Genomic DNA, 23,543 nt, shown 5'->3' with positions numbered 1-23,543 from the left:
TTATATAATATTATGATCATTTTAGAAAATATGAAATCATCTAACAACTTTTTAATATATTAAAATTCAAACAGTACTATAGGTACATATTAACAAAAATAAACAGTTTTTATACGCCTAAACTTAATAAACTAAAAACAATAAATTGTGTTCATTAGGAAAAATATACCAAAAGATTAACCATTAGATTAATGTTAAGACAGTCAATTAAATGATGGCAAACCAAATACTTCTGGAACAAAATCTTCTATACTGCCTAATACTATAGTTGCTTCAGTACATAAATCTTTTGATAACAAATTATCTGGTACCATCACTACCTGCATTCCTGCTTCTTTAGCTCCTCGTACCCCATTTGGAGAATCCTCAAATACTAAACACTAAAAAAGAAGCAATACATTACTAAGATACTAAATTATAATAATTTTCACAACAAAACGAAACCGTGTTCAGAACTAATTCAGTTGCTGCCGATCATTCCCAAACAAAACACAAATGACCAATGATTACATGGAAGGGATTTTATGGCTGAACAAACTGACGTGAGATAATCCGACAAGCGAAAAACGGTCTTGTATTCTCATGAAAATCAGTAAGGTAACAAATAATAAACATAGAGTATATAAGTACCAACCTTATTTGGATGTGGCTGGTCAGGAAATCTAGAGGCACATGTAAGAAATATATCTGGAGCAGGTTTTCCATTTTTTACCTTTGGATCAGATCCTCCACAGACGATATGGTCAAAAAGTGAAAACAACGATTTATGTTTAGAAGTTTTTAAGTCAAAACTTTTTTTAGTACTGCTAGTAGCTATAGCAAATGGAACTTTGTTTTTGTTAAGGTGACGCACAAGCCGTTCTACACCTGAAATATTATGTATAAATAACTAGGGATGGGCATGAAATCCGAATATCCAAATCCAGATTTAAATCAAATTCTTATTCAGATTTCCTGAATTATCTGGATTTATAAATTTACTTTTATGTGACTTTAAGCTTACAATTACTTTTTATGTATGGTAAAATAAATTATTTTATTTTATTATAATGAAAATTTAACAATAAATTAATACTTAAATTTTATGATATCTTTGGTACTTAAAATGCGTTCAAAATTTGGTATACCCATGGCCGAAAATTATATTATAGAATTAAAATATCATTAGTTTACAAAAATGAGTCATTGAACAGCAAAATTGAGTTGAATAATCCACTCAGATAATCTGTAAAATCCGGACATGCCCACCACTATAAATAGCTATAATATTAAAAGTAGTAACTAAGTTTGATTGTTAAACTAATATGAACTATTTTTTAGATATAAGTTTATAATACTTATGTTTTAAATAAAGGTATTTTTTAGTGTATAGGAAATACATTTTACAAACCTGGCAGTACACCGACATCAGATAAAATTTTATTTTCAAATGCATGAACCATAATTATATACTCTTCAATCGATATTGGTAAATTTAATTCATTAACTACCATCTTAGCTCCATCAAATTCAGGTGCACCTAACACCCTGTAACGTAAGTCCAGATTGTAGGTTTTACCAAATTTAGATGCCACTGCTGTTACAGATTGCTTGTGTATATTTTCAGTGTCTATATTTACATAATAGTAATAAATAATGAATTATTAAACAAAATAATATAGTGCAACAATGATCAATACCTAGAAGTACACCATCCATATCAAAAATTACATGAGACACGGGGTGTAACTTCTTGGTACTAAATGAACGACAAACATTTTTGACAATTTGAGTAATTTCTACAGGAAATCCTGAAATTTATATAACTATAATTAGTTTAAATCCCAATAGTTAATATGATTGATTAACTTACTCATTTTTGTATGAAAGTTTAAAAAAAATTTACTCAAATCGAAATATTAAATTATCAATTTATTTATTAATCAGTTACAGTCTACAGAGATAAGACTAGATTGTTAACAAACAGCTGATTTATACAAAACACTAAAAACATAAGTCAGCAAAATAAATCTCGTGTAAATCAATTTTAAATAATACATATAAATATAAATATTCATATTTCTATCTTGTTTACTAAAAAATAATTATATATTTAAACAGTTTTATGGATAGTTAAAATTTGGCAGTCAGGGAAACGGAGGTAGCCCAAAATCTTCAGGTTTGAAATCCAACAATGAAGATATCACTTGAGTAGCATGAGAAGTCTTCTCCTTAGGAATTATTTTATCTGGAACCATAACGACCTGCATGCCAGCAGCCTTTGCACCTGTAACTCCATTTGGGGCATCCTCAAATACCAAACACTGTAATAAATTATCAAAATAAATATTTTTTAGCATTATGAAACTGAACATATTATAATATTGCAACAAACATCAAAGCATAGCCTACTTTTTGTGGTGGAGGTTTATCATCAAACCGTGATGCACAAACCAGGAATATGTCTGGAGCTGGTTTTCCCTGTTTTACTTCTGAATCTGCACTACCAAGTACAATGTGATGGAATTTTGAAAAGATGTGTTGATAGTTTGCTGTTTTCACTTTAAAAGTATCTTTACCACTACTTGTAGCCACTGCTATTGGCACATTGTTGGTATGTAGGTGATTGATTAACCGTTCAGCTCCTGCAAATAGTCTTAATATCATTGGTAAACAAAAAATCACACACAAAATAGACTCAAACCTGGCAAAAATGGAACGTTTTCCATTTTGGCAATCTGATTTTCATAGAATTCGGCAAGAAGATCGACTGGATCTATGTCCATTTCCAGTTCTTTTATGATGATTGTAGCTGTGTTGATTGGTATCGTTCCCATAACACGTACTCGCAACTCATTGGAGTAGTCCTTACCGTGATTTTTCAATACTTCGGTAATGCTGGATAAGTACACCTTTTCCGTGTCTGGAAAGCAAAATTTATAACATTTTTACTTTATCCAACAGTATAGTACCTTTTATGACGGCACAGATGCACAAAAAAACATTTTTATTTTTTTCATTAATTTGTGCAATCGAAATTAATTCAGATAGGTACTCGCCTAAAAGCAAACCATCCATGTCGAATATGACATGAGTCACTGGCGTATACTTAGACATAGTATTATTTCGATTTTCAGCGACGCACTTCCGACACACGCGAGCAATGAAAGAAATAAGCAAAATATAATAAGTTCTGAAAGAAAAAAAATTACAAGCTCTTCGAAAACCAATTGATAAGTCAGTGTTTGTAATCAAAACTATTTCGTTCACCCTATTTATATACGCGAGAATCGCACGCCCAATAATCAATATCACTGCCGCTACGAAATTTGAACGTTTCTACTTTCACCCTAGACCCCACTTAAATAGTATTAATTATTATATTGAAAATTTGAAATTACATCCACTATAACCACAGAACAATAACACGAGTGCACGACTTGATATTTTGATAATAGCAGCCGGCAGCCACACTCAGCCACAGTTATTTCTATACTCCGTCGTAATCTACACTGTCGTCTGTCAGTCTTAGTAGTTAGTACGTCTTGTCGGCCGTCGGGGCGCTGATCTATATCGTTTTCGTATTTTCGTCCCGGCTCGTTTGCACGTTTGCTACTCGTTGTCATAATAATAACATAATCATTAATCACAATTCACAGTCCTAAACTCCTAACCTTTCGTAGCCTATAAAATTAGTATGATTTAAAGCCAGGGTAAAAGTGGTAATAGCATAATATTTTTATGGAATGATGGCAGGCTGATAACGCCTTTAATTACGGAAAATGGCATAATAATTAATATTATGCTTGCCTTACATCATGTTATAGCCGTCCCGGTTTCGACGGCTTGTAAACTCTAAACAAGACTGTGTATATAAAAATGTTGTATAAATGCATATTTTGTCTGTAGGCCATGGGTGTACCGTGCCCTAAAGCTGAGCAGTGTACTATAGTGTACACTAAATTGCGTTCATATCTCATGTCCTCATGACTAAATCAAAAACACATAAGTTATTCGCATCGAAGTAAAAAAAAAAATTCAAAAGATCAAGACATAAATTGCTCGCGGTGAACGAAAAACTTAATTGCGTGACCATGTCAGTAAAGCGGTTAGCGTTAGCCGGACGCGATTATTAATAATAATTAACTGTATTATATTGATATGTAAAATACCTACTATGTAAGTCTGTGCATTAATTGATCTCGATGTAAACGACCTTCGGCTAGCACGATCGTTTCACTATTTGTCGTCGTTATGAGTTTCAGAATTTTTGACATCATAATATTAAATACCCCCGCATTAAATACAGAGTGATCCATTAAATTATTTTAAGTGAAGACTCGTCAACACTAATAAAGTATAATAACTAATTATTTCAGTTTTAACATTTTTAAAAAAATATAAATTACTCCAATTCTTATAGGCATAGTTTTTTTATTTTTATTTTTTGAAAGACGACATACATTTTAGATTTCTTAAAATAATATGTTTAAAAATCTTTTTTTTATTGGCTATTAGTGAATACTATTATAGCTCGATGACAATTTATAACGGACAAATAATAATTATATAACAACAGTTAAAGAATGTTAATCGCACACAAGCGATTAAGTGACCAGTTTAAATTTTAAAGTTACAATCAATAATATAACATAATATAAATTATATAAAGATACATTACGAAGACATAATCAATATACTGAAAAAGTAAATAATAATTTATGGATTTGTTACCTTATACCCCTTGAACGTAATTTTTTATTACGAAAACATACTTGAAGTAACAGACGATACAATTTTCAAGAGTACAATTTAGTAGCATATTATATAATTATACATTTTAATTCAGAAAAATATTACATTTTAATTTTTTAATACTTATTTTTATAATTTTTTTAAATAATATTTTTTAATTTTGTTATTTGTTAGTGTTCATCGTGTAATATGTTATTTACGTTTAATAATTAATGATTTTATATTTTATATATGTTATTATGTATACCTTTAATGTCTTTTTCATTGCAATTTTGCATATTTTTAACACAATTATATCCTTAGATCTTTATAGTTATCAATCACTGTTACTATAGTGTCCTGACGCCCAGTATAAAGTTACGACTGTTGACATTAATTTTTCCATTTTAAAATGAATAGATATTCTTAATTCAAAACGAAAAACTAGAAATACTCTTAATTATAGAGTATAAAGAGAATCTTATTTTCTTATAAAACATGTTTTGCGCGTTCCAAGAATATGGATTTCTGAGTGGTTTTTTTGTAAAAATACCTATATCAAAAAAGAAAGCTGACAAAATTTTGAAGATAACCTCATATCCGTTTTTGATTACTTAAATTATTTCTTGACTAATTAAATGTATAAGTCTCCATTTATTTTACTTTTTTTAATTAACTGTAAGTATTTTACTATACGATATTTTGAAAAAAGGATATGATGTTATCTCCAAAATATTGTTAACTTTAAAATGTATTATAGGTGATTTTGCTCTATATCCACTATTCGACCAGTAATCACTATTATCCGCAAGGATGTTTTTACACTTCAAAATTGGTGGTATCACGTCCTCTTAATACTACAGTTTAACAAATAAATAGTTTAAATGTTTAATAACGATTCTTTTGTCTGTTAATTCATACTAGCCAGTATTAAAAAGTAGGTACAAAAATATAAAGATTATTAAATTGTCTATGTAATTGTATAATTAACTGCGTTGTGTAATATTAAAATACACTTATGGAATAGAATCTGAAAGATGTAGCGCCATCGCAATGATTTTCCTAACTTATTTAGTTTCATATTTCAAGGCAAAATTTTTTTGAAGTATTTTGAAACATAAAAGTCGAAATTCGAACGAGTAGTTAATTAGTTAGGTATAACTTATAAGTGTTGATTGTTATTATTCAGAAAGACCTGAACGTACATTAAATCAGTTTTATTTTACAAATGAAACATCAATAACTCATGGCAGTAACTGCAGTTATAACTTATAAAGGTAGTTAACTTAATAAAGTTTTAATGATTGTTATTTGTTGTTAACTAACTGACTGTAGTGTCTGTAGAATGTGTAAAGCATCAGAGTGGCACATCCGCACAAGCCGGGGTATCCCTCAAAACGTTCGACCACTTCTCCGCACATCTAAGCTTTAAATATTTAGAAGCTATAATTAGCTACTTGTTTAGAATTCAATTTTTATGTAGGTAAGCAGACGCGGACTGACTGGGATGCTACAGCATCTATTTGATCTGATTTGTCTTTAATTTTTATCTAATATTGTACAATTTTGTTTGAATACTGTAACTTGGTGCCTATTTAGTATTTACATTTTTTACGTATTTTCAATATTTTATTAAAACAAAATAAAGTATTTTAATATTTTACAAATAATCTACATATTTTAAAATTTGCCTTTAAATCATTTAGCATCCCGTGCCTTTAGGTAGGTCGTAGGTATCGAAGTACTCTGTAAAATGTACCACTCCGTATTATGAAATTAAAAATACATTCATATCACTCCACTCTGAATATAATATTTATACTTATTTTTATATTAAACATGTTAATTTTCAATGAGATAAAATTATGTAAAAACAAAATATTAGTTGACTAATTAGTTAAATAGTTAAATGTATAAATAATGTAAAAATATACTTTGTATAGCAGGGATGGCCAACCCGCGGCCCGCCTTGGAAAGTTTTGCGGCCCGCGACATTTATCAAATATGTATTTACAAAAAAAAATTATATAAACACTAATAATTCTAATCTAATTTGATAAAAATATATACGAGTAGACACTAGCTTATAGCAAATTGTATTTTTAAAAGATTAGTGAACGAGTTGAGAAACAAATATCTCACTAAATAGTAATGTTTACTCCATTTTTTTTTTGTATTAAATACTTTTATTTATATAATTTAATTTTATATAAATTAAATATATGTGATTATATTAATATTTTGGCTGATGACCTTTTGGCCCGCAGGATTGTTATGTATTTACAAAGTGGCCCGCAAGATAACTCATAAATATACGCTGTATTATATATAGTACACATGGGCTTAAATGCAAATTTTTTATCGTCGACGCGTCGGTGGGTTTCCTAATTTCCATTTGGCCTTCAACCGAGTGCGCATACCGCAAACGGATCGCAACGTACAACGATCGATCCGTACGGGTTTCTCGTGTAATACTGTAATAAGCGAACATACTATATACACATATAGTATATAGTAATAGTAGTCTATAGTAGACTATGATATCGTATTAAGTATTCAAATCATTCCGCAACCAGTTTTCTACGGCCAAAAAAAAAAAAAAAAACGATCACACACGTCCGTCCGACATGGCAGTCTGGTACTCTGGTACTTAGCCTCCCCACCTATGTACTTGCGACAGTTGTCGTCATCGCGTGGTCGTTTTTCGCGCGCGCCGCTTTCGACGTGTCTGTCGTCCGTGGTTGTTTATGTGCACGCTGCCGCCGTTTCAGAGCGAGTAGTTTATTAAGAATTTGAATCCTTTGTCTCCGAAATTTTTTTTTTCTGGTCATATTATACGCGGAAATCACCGAAAACGAGTATTCACATCATTTTTTTGTTTCATCCTGCCCGGAATGTCGTCGCAAAATTGTATTAGCATAAATTAAAAGAAAAAAACACGCGCGAAACTTCGGTAAAAAACCGGATTTCTATCGTTAGAACGGGAAAAACGCGCGATTCACGTTTGCCACCCTGAACACATGTTGATTACGGTGAGTGATAACCGCTGTTGTTGTTTGTGCCCGTCCCCGTCGCCACCGCCGCCGTCCAAGTTGGAGGACACTCCCAGTTTTGTTGTCTTTTTTCAAAACTTGAAACTTCAGTCCGCGTTTTGATGTACCAGTGATTTCTATGGCCAAGTCCAGGAACGGTCTGACGGCCGTCGGCCTGTCGGTTTTGGGAGCGTTTTTGGTCCTGTTGGCGTTCACGACAAAGAGCTGGTTGGTCACGGATGGGAAATTAGAGCACCCGAAATTCGAAAGGATCGGTTAGTATAGCGCGCGCGCAGGCTGGTCCGCCCGCAGGGTCACGCCCAAATTAGGGGCGCTCACATAGTAATTCGCATTTTTTTTGGTCCCTCCCGTCGAGTAGAGAATTTCGCATGTCCCAAAACGAAATATTTACATCCCGAGTGTCTATAAGTGCGCCATCTGTGTTGGGGATTTTAAAAAATGCGTTCAAATATTTTTAATATTGTTCAAAAATAGTTAGTAGGTACTTAATTTTTGCGCTGTTTAGCGTATTGATATAGGTTTAAGCTATTAAAGTCTTTAACTATGTGGGTGTTTGAAATATAATCAATAAAATTATGTATTTTTATGTATTGTATCCTCTATTCTGACAGACTGGTTTCTAACCATTGAGGTCACTGGCCTTTTTATTCAACACATTTTTGCAGTTGAAACTTGAATCTATGAAAAATGTTTAGATATTTTTTACAACAATATTTTTATTCATTGAGCAAGTTTCAAATGCTTATAATTATTTAATTGATACCTAATTGTGCTCTGGAAATTTTTATCATATTTTTGTCGCTAGATGTCATGTTTTCGTATCTTATAGGTAGTACCTACTATTTATGCTTAATTATAGTAATTTTAATTTACTTGATATTTGAAAAAACTGATTCACAAATCAAAAATAGTTAAGTATTTTTTGTTCAATTGATGATAAAGTTATTTAAATATAATATTATTTAAAATAATCCGTAAGTAGGTATCCAGATTTATTAAGCATTTTAATAACAATAGTTAATATTATCCAAATTTGTTGATTCTTTTTTATTAATATTTATAAAACATTGTTGAATATTGTTTCAAGTTTCTGAAATAAATAATGTTAACTTATTCCTCGGCTATTTCCTCTTTGTAATAATTATGACCAAAAGTTAATGAAAATATTAATTTTATTATAATTTATTATACTGTTTTCTTATCCATAGGTCTATGGGTAGTATGTTTTAAAGAATTTGAGGACGCTCGTCATTGGTACGATACAAAATTCCATAGCTGTTGGTGGGTGTTTGAAGAAGAATATTATATTATCTATGATATTTTATTCAAAGGTTTGTTTATGACTTTGTTTTTAATTCTACTTTTCACCATTAATAAATAAAGTTTTGTACTTCAATGTGAGATTTTTTAATTAATACAAATTTTTTTCCTTAGGTTTTTATATTGCCACTCAGTTTTGGTTTTCTGCTTGTGTTCTCTTAACAGTATTTGGTTTATTCTACACTACACTTTATATGTATCTAAATAGAGCTTATGAACGTTATGTTCAAATTCTATTTACAGCTGGAATACTTTACATAGCTGCAGGTAAAACATAGTGTTATGTTGTCTTTTAATTTATAACATACCTAATAATTTGATAAAAAATATTATTTTCAGCGATATGCGGTAGTATTGCTCTGATAATATTTGGAATAGATGGAGACAGTAGAGTATGGATGCCACATTGGGAACACAATGATATAGGTTGGAGCTATGGAGTAGCAGTTGCAGGAACTATTGCTCTTTATGTCAGTGGAATATTGTATGTAATTGAGGGACGGGTACATAAGATTAAACGTCAAAAAATGGCTACTCAAAGAGCCAATTACAACTATGATGTGGATGACTTAAAACAATCGTCTCACACTGACATATAAATTCCCAAATTTTTATTTTCAAATCTCTAGTAGCATCATTTGCACGTTTTCATTAATTTATTCTTAATGAATATGTACATTGAGCACTTCTTAAACATAGACTCATTGACATTCTTCAAAAATGTCTACACGAACGATTCACTTTGCATAGAAAACACTTGGTATTTGTTTGGATAACAAATATTATTAAGTATAGTATGAATGGAGACACCTATGAATTTTTATTCTTAAGAATGGCTTTTTCAAAATAATTTGTTACTTGGTTGTTTATACAATTATTGACAAACTGTAATAAATTAATTATAGATCTTACTTTGAATTTGATGTGCAATTTATATTGGATAGGCATGTACAACTTATAAACACAAGAATCTCAAGTATTTAATTTAAAATGTAAGAATTTCAATAATTATTATTTTTAAATAATTTATTTTTAATTGATTGTATGATTAAAAATAATAATTGAGAATCTTGTAAAAATAAATTGTATAAGGTATATTATGTATATTTTTATAGTTAGATTAACAATTATCCGTCCATTTAATTCTAAGTTAATTTTAGTGACTGTTGCTACATGATTTCAGCAAAATGTTCAACAATACTTTAACATTTTTGTAATTCAATTAGGTCATTATGTATTTTTTATACTAATTTGTTAAGTATGCCTTAAAGTTGTTATGGACTAAAATTGTAATACATAAAAAATAAATTGTCCAGTGATTACATAATTTTTGTTTATATAAAGGTTTAAGTTGTTCCAATTGAATACTCCTCACCAGTCACAATTAGATCTTATGATTGTTTTAAAATGTAACCATGCCGTCTTTTTAGTATAGTAGTTGAGTAGAGTAATTCTTGAATGAATAAATTCCGTCCATTTTTTTTTTTTTTTGTTTTATAAATTATATGTTTAACTAATGTTATAATCTGGTGAATTAAGTCCATGATCTGAATTTAAAGAAAATATAAAACTTAAAATTCACCTAATATATGATATTGAATTTTCTTACCATGTATAAATAATAATTAATAAGTTGTGATTTTTTTGAAAAATTGAACAATGTCATTTTTATAATTTTAAGCTTTCCTATGTTACTAATTAGTATTTTATGTATACACTTCGAGAATTATGATTTTCATACTCGTCATACCAAGGTTACATATCATTTGCTTTATTATTATTTTTACAGCTTTTTTAAAAATTTATTTATTTGTATTTTTAAACATACGACCCGAATTGATAACAAATATACATATAATTCATATTTTTATATACAATACGACTTTTGATTGGTTTTCATCTGTGTTTCTTAACTATTTAACAGCCTGTTCCAATGAAGCACTGCCTAACTTGCGTCTTATTTGTGATGAAATACAATCGTTTTTATAGCCGTTATTATCAATGCGTTTCGCTTGGTTTTTGGTTAACACCTAAACATACTTAATGGCCATCGAAAAATCCTTGGGCGCGCTCGGCGGGACGTCGTCGACGTCTACCCTTGGAACAACTACGAGCGCACTCAATATCCATTCGGCCGCGAAGAATATATCAATGTAGTACAATAGCCATAGTATTGTCGTTCTCACGTGTTCGCGTACGTTTGTGGTTCCCACGTTTGATGGTGCGAATTCGAAACTTGGAGACCTTCCGCCGAACGGGGTTAACCTACTATATATATATATATATATATATGAAGGTACTTAACAATTTCGTTTTAGTGTTATTATATGTTTTTCTATGACTAAACTCGTCCTCGAGATAATAGCTGTATTACTACAGTTGTCCATCGACGACGTATTATATTAAATACAAAAATACAAAATGCATTAACATAAACTATAAAAGTTTAATACTTCGAATAGATAAAATTCAGATAATTTTATTATATAATATAAATAATTATTAATTTTCACGATGACGATAATGATGACCGTGGCCCATTGGGAAGAACCCGGTGATAGGCCTCTCGTGTTGTATCGTGGAAGCAGATTACATTAAATCATACTAATGACATGTTATTAACTATTGTAAATTTTCGTAACTAATGATTTAGTCCATGCACGATATTATACATTATATTAATATAAATGGGTGATTAGAGTATTAATTACTAGTCTTAATTTTTTATTTTGTTTTTGGCCAAAATATAAATTTGTATTAAAATGCACTTACATTATATAAGTACAGGTACGTACAATAGTCATGTATCCTATATAATTATAAGGGCTTATTCGCTTATTGTATACATTTAGCCAAAATAGGTAGACTCTTGAGGCTTGGATAGTTGTATACTCAACCTACTATTACCCGACTACCAGAACTATGATTAGTCGCCTAGAACAGAAATATTGTCCATAACACTCATAAAGTCATAACAGTATAATATTGTACATTATAATACTATATATTCAGCTAAGACGTAAGTTTATGATGTATCTATTTTAGATTTTAAATAAATTTAGGTGTACCTTTATGACCGGACATTTTCTAGGGAAATAGTTTAAATCTTTTTGTGTATGTAAATACATTTGTCATATGTAGTATACATGTAATATACTATATAATATGTAATAAACACTAAAATAGTAAAATATTACAATCAACGATTTTTCTTTCTTGAAGACGTTTTTAGATATCGCATTCATAAATACCTACCTAAGTATGAACAGTCCGACATATTATATTGTATATGTATAGATCATAGGTGTACAATAGTAATATTAATTAAAGTCGCGGAGGCAGGAATTATGTAGCAGTCGCATCAAAATATACGGTTCGTAGATTCGTATAATAGTTGCTATACGTTGTCGTCGTCGCCGCAATATAATAAGTATTATGCGATGACCATCGTCGTGGTCACTCGATTAGCATAATGTGAATATATTCTGGATTCAGACCTACATATACATGTGTGTATACATTTCGATTTCAAGTATAAAAAATATATATACCAGTAGGCCGTGGTCGCAGAGGTGGTAGTGGCGGAGAGCGAGCTGGTAAAACGCAAAAAACTGCTGAAACCGAAACCGAAACCGCCGTCGTTTGAATCGGTGCGCCCGCCACGCGCGACCTAGGGCGTGTCGTCCCCTCTCCACAAAGACGTGATCCCGTCGTTTTCAAGATAATATAACATAACAAACAAAACCACAGAAAACAGTGAGAACGCCAAATACCGAAGAGCCAACGTGCCGTCGCGTTGGTCTGCTACTGCTGTATTTCCGTCTCGTCTTATTTTTCCGCTATTTTTTTTGCCAATTTTCCTCCTAATATTCAGCTCGTGATTTGTGTTAACTGTGTTTGTGTCATTAATATTCTCGTAGATAGTCGTGGTTGTCCGCGCGCTCCTAGTTTGTCTGTCCGAGTGATGTGAGAACGTCACTACGCCTATTAATTCTCCGCGAAGAGAGGTTTTTCATTTTCGTATCCCAAACGCTATCTCGATTACTCACGTAGGTACATATCGAACTTAACTTTTATTTAATCGCAATTAATATTGTTACCTTTGTTCTGCATTTAATGTTTGTGTATTTTAAGATTGACTTTAAAATGCTAAAAAAAAAATGTTTAACATTGCTTTTCGCACTAATTTAGGTTTGTGTTGTGAGTGTGGCATGCCATTAACAGTTTTTGATTAACTCCAATCATACAACGCTTACCAGCACGATGCCAGGGTCAACCGTTTCCGACAATGACCTGAGGTACACTTATGGCATAATCGTTAAATTATTACCAACTCTATTTTCATGTACCAATGTACCATCATGTTTATTGTTATTGCTACTGTCTTCAATATAATTTTATGCATATGTCCTCGTTTACTACTGCACCTATGACAAATGCTATTATGTATCCTAAGTACACTTATAGTGCAATTCATATTGATGTTTCTTTTGTTTATGACTTAGTAATAATTGAATCATTAGTAAAACGTAAATGAAAAATAATTATCTGAATGAATCATTTTGTAATTCTATGTAGATTATTTCATTTATTACCCTATAGAAGTCAAGAACTTCCATTAACTTATCACATTACCCACTTGCTGTTTACATGTATATCTTTTTTTCCGTATTTTTTGGTAACTCAAAATGTAATTGTAGCTCTAATTGTATTATTTTTCTACAAAAGTAGCTAGTTTAATTCGGTACTCATGTGTACTGTCTATAATTATTAGAACTTAGTTCTTTTCAGATATAAATGGCAAACAGTTACTTATATGAAATAAGAATAGCTTATTGCATGTATTTATTATAAAAACATAATATTATACTTTTGACATATTATATGTATTACCTATTACTTATCATATTTTTTATTTCTGTTAGTGTGATTTTACTTATTACATAATTGATGTAAGGTAGATTGATATTTGTAATAAATTATGCTAAATAATCAACTCAATATTTTTTTTATAAAATCATCCAACTTAATAATATATAAGTAAAATGATAAACAAACTATATTTTTAGTCCCCTTACAGTTCATTACGGTTCATTATTACCATTTCTTATCTAATTTATTATTGGTAGCTCATAAATAAATAATGAATCAACTAAGCATTCAATAATACAACTATTAGGAGGTACCTACTTCTTTAGTTTTACAATTTGCATTTAGTACTCATTATTATACTTGTAATTAGAAGTATAACTATAATTTTGAACCTTTCATAGAAAAAAAGTTATTTGGATGGTAATATTACCTGTATAATATATTAATATTCTATCTATACCTACATGGTATAGAATGTATGTTTTTATTTGTCGTACAATTTAACTTAAAAAATTAATTTAAAGAATTTGATTGTATTGTACCTTGTAAATTATGCACTATGAATTTAAAAATGAATTTAAATAATTATACAGTAATTATATCTGACAATAATAATTTCTAACTATAAAATTATAGGTTAATACTTCTTTTAGTTGGTAATAAGAATAACTAATAACTTAAAATTAATTATAAGTGATTTAACAATTAAACTGATTGATTTAATTTATTATGGTGTTTTATTAATACTAATAAAATTACAATTGAATAAAATTAAAAACAAATTCAAATGTTAGATAGAATTTCTAATCTCATTAACAAAGCTCTCAAATATTTATAGTTACTATAAATATATTATGTTTGATATTATATAATGTTATTACCTCTCTTCAAACTTAAAACTTATAATTATAAATATTAAGTATATTAAACTTAATACCTACCTAATTTAATATTTTTTAATTAAAAATATTGACATTAAATATCTATTGTAGGCTATTAATTAATTTTTTTATACTGTATTGACATAGAAAAATATTTGTTTTTGTAGAATGAAAAAGCGTAGTTTGGCTGGTAACGTAGCCCTTGGCTTGTACGTTTTGGCTTTAGTGTTTGTGTTCATTTCATTTTTTTCGACCAGCTGGTTAGTCAGTGATGGGAGAATTACAGGTATTTAATTTTTAACCTTTTTATTTTTATAACGTTTCATTTTTATATTTTTAAACTTTAATTTAGGTGCAAAATTAGAAAGTTTTGGATTATGGACTCATTGTTTTCGTTCACTACCTGATCCTAATGACCCGGCGGAACGAAGGTTTTTTGTTGGATGCCATTGGATTTTTGATCCTTTCACTAAGGGATATGATGAAATCAAAGGATTTTTGTTACCATGTAATTAAATTAATATTGTACAGTTTCTCAACATCCTAAATTCTTCAATGTATGTTTTTTTTAGTTTACATAGTGGCAACTCAGTTCTTTTACACAATTACATTCCTAGGAACGTTAGCTTCGGCTGTTGGTTCATCAATGTTTCTTCTTTGTTGTACACCTGATGAAAAACGTTTTATACAAATAACTTTTGCATTGGGAGTAACTCTAATTGTATCTGGTAAATTCAATCTTTATAAATTGCTATAAATATTTATACTTTGTTACTATACAAACATATTTTTATTTTAGGTGTATGTGCTGCAATATCAGTGCTAATATTTGCCTTGTTTGCCAACCGTCCAGGTTGGATGCCTGGCCACGACAATAACTTCTTTGGTTGGGCATTTGGTGTGGCTATTGCAAGTTTCTTTGCTTTACTTGGATCTGGAGCATTTTATTTGGTAGAAACAAATATACAAGTGAAGAAAAGAAAATATTTGAAAGAATCACAAACTAAGTTTGACATGGAATCCAAAGGATAAAATGAAATTTATTGTTCATTTTTAATTTAAAATATTTCCAATTTAGACCATTAGTATATGTTTTTTATAGTAACTTTTAGTCCAATCAGTATTAAAAAATTATATTATTTCCTAAATCTGATAGCAGTTATTTTATGAAACTAATAATCTCATTTTTGTTTAAATTAACACTATTATCTATACTGTTTTAAATTATATAAATTATAAATCTTATTGTGATAAAATGTGAGTAAACACAATTTTGACTGTTGTATGAAACCGACTCCGTCCATTTTAAACGAGTATTTTTACAATTATATTAGTTAAATCATTATTAAGTGTACACTTTATTTAGTTTTAATATTTGAATCTCTCACATCTGTATTGAATAACTGTTAAAAATAAAATAAGTATTGTTATCTTAAGATTTTATAATATTATATATTTTTTTTTTCCTTTTAATAAAGCCTGTATTTAATGTAGCTAAATACTTGCATTATTAAAAATATTTAGTTTTAAGGACATCCTGTGCTACAGTTACAGGATTCATCACTGTGAGGGATGAACACCATTCATTTTCATTTTTCTTATGCAATCTAATTTTTTAAGATTTGAACTTGGTTGATATTATTTAGTTTATTTTATTTATCCAATAAACTAGATGCATTGACATTTTATGAAATGAGTATCATATAACTTAATACCAAATCACTGCACATTAATTCTAAATTAAGTGCTCTTTTATCATTGTTGCTTATCAGAAATAATGTAATAAGATATTTTTTCTACAACGCCAATTAAATTTATATTTTATTTTTTTAGAGTACCTTATATAAATTTTAATATATAGTTATTTTCAAGCAATATAACAGCTAATAATTTAGATAATACTAAAAATAAATTACTATAACTGTGACAAAGAATAAATGAGAAATTTCTATAAATGTTTTTAACTTTAATTTTGAATAATGATTTAATTATTTACAATATTAAAGGTTGCTTAATATATTTTTTTTAAAACTACTTTTAGTGATGTGTTTATCAAAGATTTAATTTGTTTTATTAGTATAATATTGTGATGTAATTTGTAATTTTCAGAAATTATTGAATTTATTTATCTTTGTATATTCAAAATAATTAGAATAATTAACATTATACAATATTGATCTTACTATAGTTCTATTAACTTAACTTTTTGCCATTTTTATCTTTGTATAACATTTATTGTTAATGTTTATAATAATTCTTTTCGAGCTTTAACTGATTGTAAGAAGTATATGGCAGACAATTAATGTTTAAGTATTAATTATTATTAATAATTTTATATTCATGAACTGTATGAAGCAAAACTGCCTTTTGTTACAAAACATTTAAGTTTTATTATTTTGTAAGTAGATTTAATATCAAAAAGAAAAATAATATGAATAGAATATTTCTGAAAATAAAACAAACTTTAATACATATACTTATTATTTATTAAATACATACATGTATATTTTTAAATGCATTTATTTTTAATTTGGTTATTGTGACAATTATACTTAAAACATTATCAAATGTATACATCTATTTAAAAATTATGTTAAAATAGTGTGTTTTAGGATTTAATTTTCTTATAAAATTAAGAGTTTAAGGAATAAATATTGAAGTGTAACTATTAAAATATCAATAACTAATTAAAAATGAAATACATTTTCAAGATGATACCTTTAGTCTCCTATAAAATGTCAGGGGGAAAGGAACCTCTTATCACCCATAATTACGCCACTCCTATATTATAGTTATTAGTATGTATATTATACTTTTTTCGTGAATCCATTTTCTTCAATTGAGTTGTATCGTTTATATTATTTTCATAAAATTTGTTACAAGTTAAACCAAAATTCATTTTACAGATCATTAAGCCCTGCACTGTATTTTCAATCATCTGATGACATGTTACTCATAAAATCATAACTCATAAGTGAGAAAACTCTTTCTACTAGAGTATACATCTTCCTGGCGCACAAAAGATAAACTGAAAAATTATTTTAGATTTTGAGCTATAATAATGAAATAATATTTCCATGAAATAACAGAATAGCTGCACCCATTTTTTCGCTTATAAATTTTTATTTCAGCTTATATTTTTACTTCTTACCAAAGTTTGAACTTTCAATAACGACAATAACCAATATTCTATAACTATTATAACTTCATCGAAGAGCTGGTCATGGTTTGAAATACAATTTTTTAGACCAGATTAAAATTTGGAAATATTTTGTAAGTTTTATCTGAAGGTAAGTATCGTTACCTAGTTGTTTTAATAAAATAATAAAATCTGCATGCATAGTTGTAAATAATTACATGTAGGTACTTGGAAATGAATTCACTATTATAGAATAAATTACGAGGAAATAATTTTGTACTACCTTGATTGTTAAAAATAATGAAAATCTCATGGAGCACCTTGAACTACTATTTTATATTAGGTACGCAGGGTTTCGTGTACTCAAAACAAAAAAATTCTGATGGCGTAACAATTAATATTTAACAACAATCTAATTGCTCCGGTAAGTCCTTCACATTATACTATTTTTTTTTTCTATCACTACTAACATGATACTTAAGAGTCGTCCCAAAGTTTTTCTCAACCAGGGACAAATTAATGTTCACAGTTCACCTCTCATTCACTATAAAATAGTCTTAAGGGATAGAGATTTGCAAATCAAAATGCTAGACGTTAAATCCTAATGGGTAACCCCGAGTAATCCTCTAATCGTATTATCGTAATATGTAATAATTTATTATTATCTGACTAACATATAAGTCCATCTAACACGTTGACGTATTCATTTTACAGCCCAAATGATTTAATATTACAAATCATTATTTATTTTAGATTCTGAGCAGAGCGATGATTGTATTGATCTTACCATGATGTGTTTTTTTTTTTAGATTCTGAACGGAGCGATGATGAATGTATTGATTTTACCATGATTATGTGTGTTTTTATTTATTTTTTTTTTGTGTCTGTCATCACGTTTTGGGGCAGTAAAAATGCTTCGATTTTTAACTTCAGTACCTCGTTCGATCAGAAAGTGAATCTAGTTGGTACTTTGGGGGGTCATAAGTAAAAAATTCTTAATGCTTTTCTAAATAACCGAGAAAAACAAACTAAAAATTAAGGGAAAAACGGGAAATTTTACGCACACTCATTTTTCGACAAAATCGATTTTGGTTTTTAATGTAACTTTAAAACGAATGACTATATATACATGAAATTTTCACCGAATGTTTATATAAGTATATTCTATCCACCATGCAATTTTCAAAAAATTTTGACTTAAAGTTGAACTATTCATAGGCATTTGAAAATTTCGATCATTATTAGTTTTTTTTAAATTAGTATCGATAAAAATTTATTTGTTAGGCAGAAAAGCTTGAAAATTTAATACAAGGCTCCTAAAATATTTTTACAATAGCAGTTGCAAAATAAAAGGAATACATAGTTTTAGTCATAATTTTTTTTTAAGCATTCAAAATTTGAATTTTGACAACATATTATGTAAAAATCACGGAAATTCACAAATTATTTTAAGCTAGAAATTCATAAAAAATTTTCTTTATAAATCTAAGATTTGAAAATTTAATACAAGATTCCTTACAAGTTTTTCAATCTTTATCACAAATAAAAATTTGAATTTTAAATAAAAACCGGAAATTCAAATTAAATTTTTATGAGCATTTGAAATTTAAATTTTTACAACATTAGATTTTCACTTTTAGCGATTTCCTTATTTTGGTGTAACTCTAAAACAAATGACCGCAGATACTTGAAATTTTCTCTGAATGTTTATATAGAAATTTTCTATATTTGATAACATTTTCAAAATATTTAGATTTGTTTTGAGCTGTTTACTGACATTTTAATTGTTCCACTTTTTTAGTTTTTTTTTCTATAAATATCGATAAAAATTTATTTGTTCGGTAGAAAAACTTTAAAATTTAGTACAAGGCTTCTAACACATTTTAACAATAAATAGCAGTTGAAAAATAAAATAAATTCATAGTCACAATTTTTTTTTTTTCAAGTATTCAAAGTTTGAATTTTGACAACATACGTAAAAATCACGAAAATTCATAAATTATTTTATGCTAGAAATTCATAAAAAATATTCCTTTTATATCTAAGATTGGAAAATTTAATACATAGCTCCCATCATATTTTTACAATAGCAGTTGCAAAATAAAAGGAATACATAATATAGTCATATAAGCATTTAAAGTTCAAATTTTGACAACATATTATATAAAAATCACGAAAATTCGTAAATTATTTTATGTTAGAAATTCATAAAAAAATTTCCTTTTATATTTTAGAATTTGAAATTTTATATAAGGCTCCTAACATATTTTTAAAATAGCAGGTGAAAAATAAAAGGAATATATTAACACAATTTTTTTTTACAAGCATTCAAAGTTTGAATTTTACAACACGTGTAAAAATCACGAAAATCACGAAAATTCGCAAATTATTTTAAACTAGAAATTCATAAAAAATTTTCTTTTTAAATCTAAGATTTGAAAATTTTTAATAACCTATAATATATTCTAGACAGATAAACCGTCTTCGCTCAGAATCGTTTTTCGTATACATGCAATGATAGGTATAGGTAATATCAATTATCATTGGATTCAAATTTAATTCCATCCATTACAGTAACCCGCTTGTAATCTACTGTACAGCAGAGCGACATCCACGACTTACCCGCCTTTTTAAAGTTAATATTACTCTGTGCAATGTACTGAATGACCTCTATATACACAGAGCAAGTTGTTGGTGTAACAATTTAAAGTATATTATATAAGTATAGGTACTATACTAATACTATATGTTTAAAATCTGGTCCATATAGCGTTGTGTAATTTACTAATAGCAAGATTTTGATTCGAATTAGAGAGGTTTGTGGAATAAAAATTTGAATTTTAGAGTGGTCCCACCGACAGACATTTCGAATTATCGAGGGTACCGGATTACATAATGCATTTTCTTCTAATTATAGAGGTTTTTTCAGGGTACTTGAAAAAGAGTAATAATAAATGCATATTGTTTACCTTTGTATACACTATTATACATAATTTTTGTTTTTTAGATGGGGAATGTCCCCTTACCCTAGTATGCACCCTTGGTAGTTGGTACTACACTTTCAAAATACTAAATAAATGTGTTCGAAAAATAGTTATTGTTCGGTTTTTCTTAAGACCGTATAGTCTACAATAATCATTAGATCATAATATACTAGTAGGTATATATATGAGCTAAATTTAAGCAATAATCAGAATATCTTTATTATTACTATACTATATAGGTACTCTGATGTCACTATGTCAGTAAAAGTGAAAATTAATACGGCATTTATGAATTCGACAGTTGGTATCTACTGACTATAATGATTTATTTTTATAACCTATATAAGTATGATAAATATATATAACCTAATCTATATCCTATATATAGACATATTATAGTACCTACACGCTTTGCTGTTTTTGTGTAAACACGTCGAACGTTTTAAAAGATATTATTTTATTATACATACATCCTAAACGGACAACTATTTATTTACTGTTAAAATCATTAAAATTAAATATAATGTCTTAGGATATTTCACTAGACAATACTCATAAAAAGTTTAAATATTACTAAACCAAAACAGTAAATATATATACCTATTGAGCTGTGCATCCACGAACTGGTGAGGGTACCTACTTTTATAATACCAATATTGGTAATATTAAATAAACGCGATGTACCACAGATGTATACCTATCATAGGCGCACATAGGGTGTGAATTTAGGGGGTGCTGAAATAATTTATAGTACACAGACCCGTGGGGAGCGAAGCCCCCCACTACACCACCCTAATCCTATAATAATTGCATTGCAATAATTATAAATTTTATTAAAAATAAAAATAAATATTTTGTAATTATATTACAAGTTATAATAACATGTATTATATAATCATTAATTATTAATGTTAGACAAGATTTAATTTTCTGTTTGATATTGTAAATGTTTGCAATATAATTTCCCCTTCTATTTTATTGGTAAGATCACTCTCAATGCTAAGCGTAGATAGCTTAGTAAATCTTTCTATCTTTCTTGGCCCATATTGTGCGTAACCAGTTTTTCAATCTACGCATAGCTGATAAGGAGCGTTCACACGTTGATGAAGAAATTGGAATTGTTATTCCCAATAGCTTACAGACATTTGGAAACGAACTTTTATAACATTTATTTTTCATGCCTTCATATATAAAGCTGGCTGGTAGACTATTCATTAAAACCATCATTTCTGCTGATAAACTAACTGTTGATATTTTCAAAATATCCTGATATACATAAACAGATTTATATAATAATATTTCAAAAGATATGACTATGTAATAAATATTTTAAATAGTTTATGCGGTGCTAATTTTAAACCTGGGAGTGCTAAGCACCCCCAAGCACCCCCCTATGTGCGCCTATGATACCTATATTACCTATATACAGTGCTCGTCATCGTGCTCGAATTGGGAAAAATTAAGTAGAGGAGCTCAATCCAACGATTTAAAAACTGCGTTCCAAGTGCACAATTAATCAAAGCAGACCCGTGGGGGGGGGCTTCGCCCCCCTTCCCACCACCAACCTTACGTACATTTTGAATACATACCACTTTTCAGCAACACATAATTGAATTATATGAAAAATTTAAAATACTGATTATTATAATCTTAGTCTGGTCTGTGTGAATGTGTAATTTGTAAAGAAAACATATTATAATATTTTTAATGTCTTATTATAATTTTAATATTTAATTGAACACAAAATTACTCAAAAAGTCGAAATACATCAAATTCGATTACAACGCAAAATCGAAAAATTTAAAACACCGATAAATGATAACAAACAGTAATATAACTGAAACTGATAACATTTCGTTCGAAACCATAGAATAAGATCTTACCCTATGTTTAGAACACGATTTTTTTAGATAGTACCATCATTAACCTAACCATATTCTGTGGACTGTAGAAAAGCACGGCTGTAGATATTAAGCCGTGTATAGAAAAGATATAATAAATTATTAAACTATAATATCAAAAATAATTGTGATATGAAAAATAGTAAAATTTTTATATAATTGGCATTAATTAAACAGTGGCGGCGCCAGGGGTGGGCTCGGACCCACCTTAAAAAGTCTCGGGCACCCCCTGTGGCCCACCCCAAAAATTAAATTTAATCATGCTAGAATACTAAAAAATATCTCATGAATAAATCAAAATATGAAAATGTCAAGTCATAATAGATGGCGTGAACCACATTTTGAATGGGTTGAAAACTATGCACTATGGCTTTCAAACCTCATAAATAACGTGTATTTTCCAATTTTCCCAACGGCTGAATACGAAAATAATAAGTTATACTTACTAGTTTTTTGTAAATATTAATCAATGTTATTAATAATTTTGTTGAAAATTCCATGAACAACGGGATTAGATTATTAACCAACTATAGGTATGATGAAAAAAATAGAAAGGTAAAGCATTCTATTTTTATTTTTTACATACTTTTGATGAATATACTTTTACATGAATATATATTTTGTTAGGAAATAAATACTATTAATACATGTTTAAAAATCATTGTTTTAGGAAGTTGACA

General features: G+C 28.6%; 4 protein-coding genes across 8 annotated transcripts; 2 read left to right on the top strand and 2 right to left on the bottom strand.

Annotated features, from left to right (window-relative positions):
• Positions 1-36: 36 nt before the first annotated feature.
• On the bottom strand, positions 37-1,991 carry LOC107162512 (pseudouridine-5'-phosphatase-like). Of its 2 annotated transcripts, XM_015509459.2 has the most exons (5): positions 1,853-1,991; positions 1,680-1,790; positions 1,391-1,609; positions 635-867; positions 37-380 (listed from the first exon to the last, which is right to left on the bottom strand). In XM_015509459.2, the coding sequence occupies exons 1-5, from the start codon at positions 1,854-1,856 to the stop codon at positions 204-206; spliced, it is 744 nt and encodes a 247-aa protein (XP_015364945.2). In that variant the 5' UTR covers positions 1,857-1,991; the 3' UTR covers positions 37-203. The 2 variants fall into 2 exon arrangements, with proteins under 2 accessions (XP_015364945.2, XP_089077846.1); XM_089221720.1 differs by lacking the exon at positions 1,680-1,790 and having other exon boundaries at positions 1,853-1,871.
• On the bottom strand, positions 1,897-3,499 carry LOC107162511 (putative pseudouridine-5'-phosphatase). Its single transcript, XM_015509457.2, has 5 exons — positions 3,250-3,499; positions 3,039-3,172; positions 2,684-2,902; positions 2,392-2,624; positions 1,897-2,303 (listed from the first exon to the last, which is right to left on the bottom strand). The coding sequence occupies exons 2-5, from the start codon at positions 3,094-3,096 to the stop codon at positions 2,127-2,129; spliced, it is 687 nt and encodes a 228-aa protein (XP_015364943.1). The 5' UTR covers positions 3,097-3,172; positions 3,250-3,499; the 3' UTR covers positions 1,897-2,126.
• Positions 3,500-7,438: 3,939 nt separating this feature from the next.
• LOC107162493 (uncharacterized) lies at positions 7,439-10,963 on the top strand. Its single transcript, XM_015509429.2, has 4 exons — positions 7,439-8,020; positions 8,975-9,097; positions 9,201-9,353; positions 9,426-10,963. Exons 1-4 carry the CDS (start codon positions 7,885-7,887, stop codon positions 9,683-9,685), a joined length of 672 nt encoding a protein of 223 aa, XP_015364915.1. The 5' UTR covers positions 7,439-7,884; the 3' UTR covers positions 9,686-10,963.
• A 1,851-nt stretch (positions 10,964-12,814) lies between these two features.
• Positions 12,815-17,313, top strand: LOC107164708 (uncharacterized). 4 transcript variants are annotated; one of them, XM_015512627.2, is made up of 6 exons: positions 12,815-13,135; positions 13,278-13,384; positions 15,007-15,125; positions 15,192-15,347; positions 15,412-15,567; positions 15,639-17,313. In XM_015512627.2, the coding sequence occupies exons 2-6, from the start codon at positions 13,350-13,352 to the stop codon at positions 15,869-15,871; spliced, it is 699 nt and encodes a 232-aa protein (XP_015368113.1). In that variant the 5' UTR covers positions 12,815-13,135; positions 13,278-13,349; the 3' UTR covers positions 15,872-17,313. The 4 variants fall into 4 exon arrangements, with proteins under 4 accessions (XP_015368113.1, XP_015368112.1, XP_015368115.1 ...); XM_015512626.2 differs by having other exon boundaries at positions 12,815-13,139; XM_015512629.2 differs by lacking the exon at positions 13,278-13,384 and having other exon boundaries at positions 12,817-13,135.
• Positions 17,314-23,543: the final 6,230 nt, after the last annotated feature.

The sequence above is a fragment of the Diuraphis noxia genome, unplaced genomic scaffold (assembly GCF_037042655.1).
Source record: "Diuraphis noxia isolate RWA-SAM2 unplaced genomic scaffold, SU_Dnox_SAM2 contig0002, whole genome shotgun sequence".
Classification (NCBI taxonomy): Eukaryota; Metazoa; Arthropoda; class Insecta; order Hemiptera; family Aphididae; genus Diuraphis; species Diuraphis noxia.
This window is presented reverse-complemented; position numbering and strand designations above follow the sequence as displayed.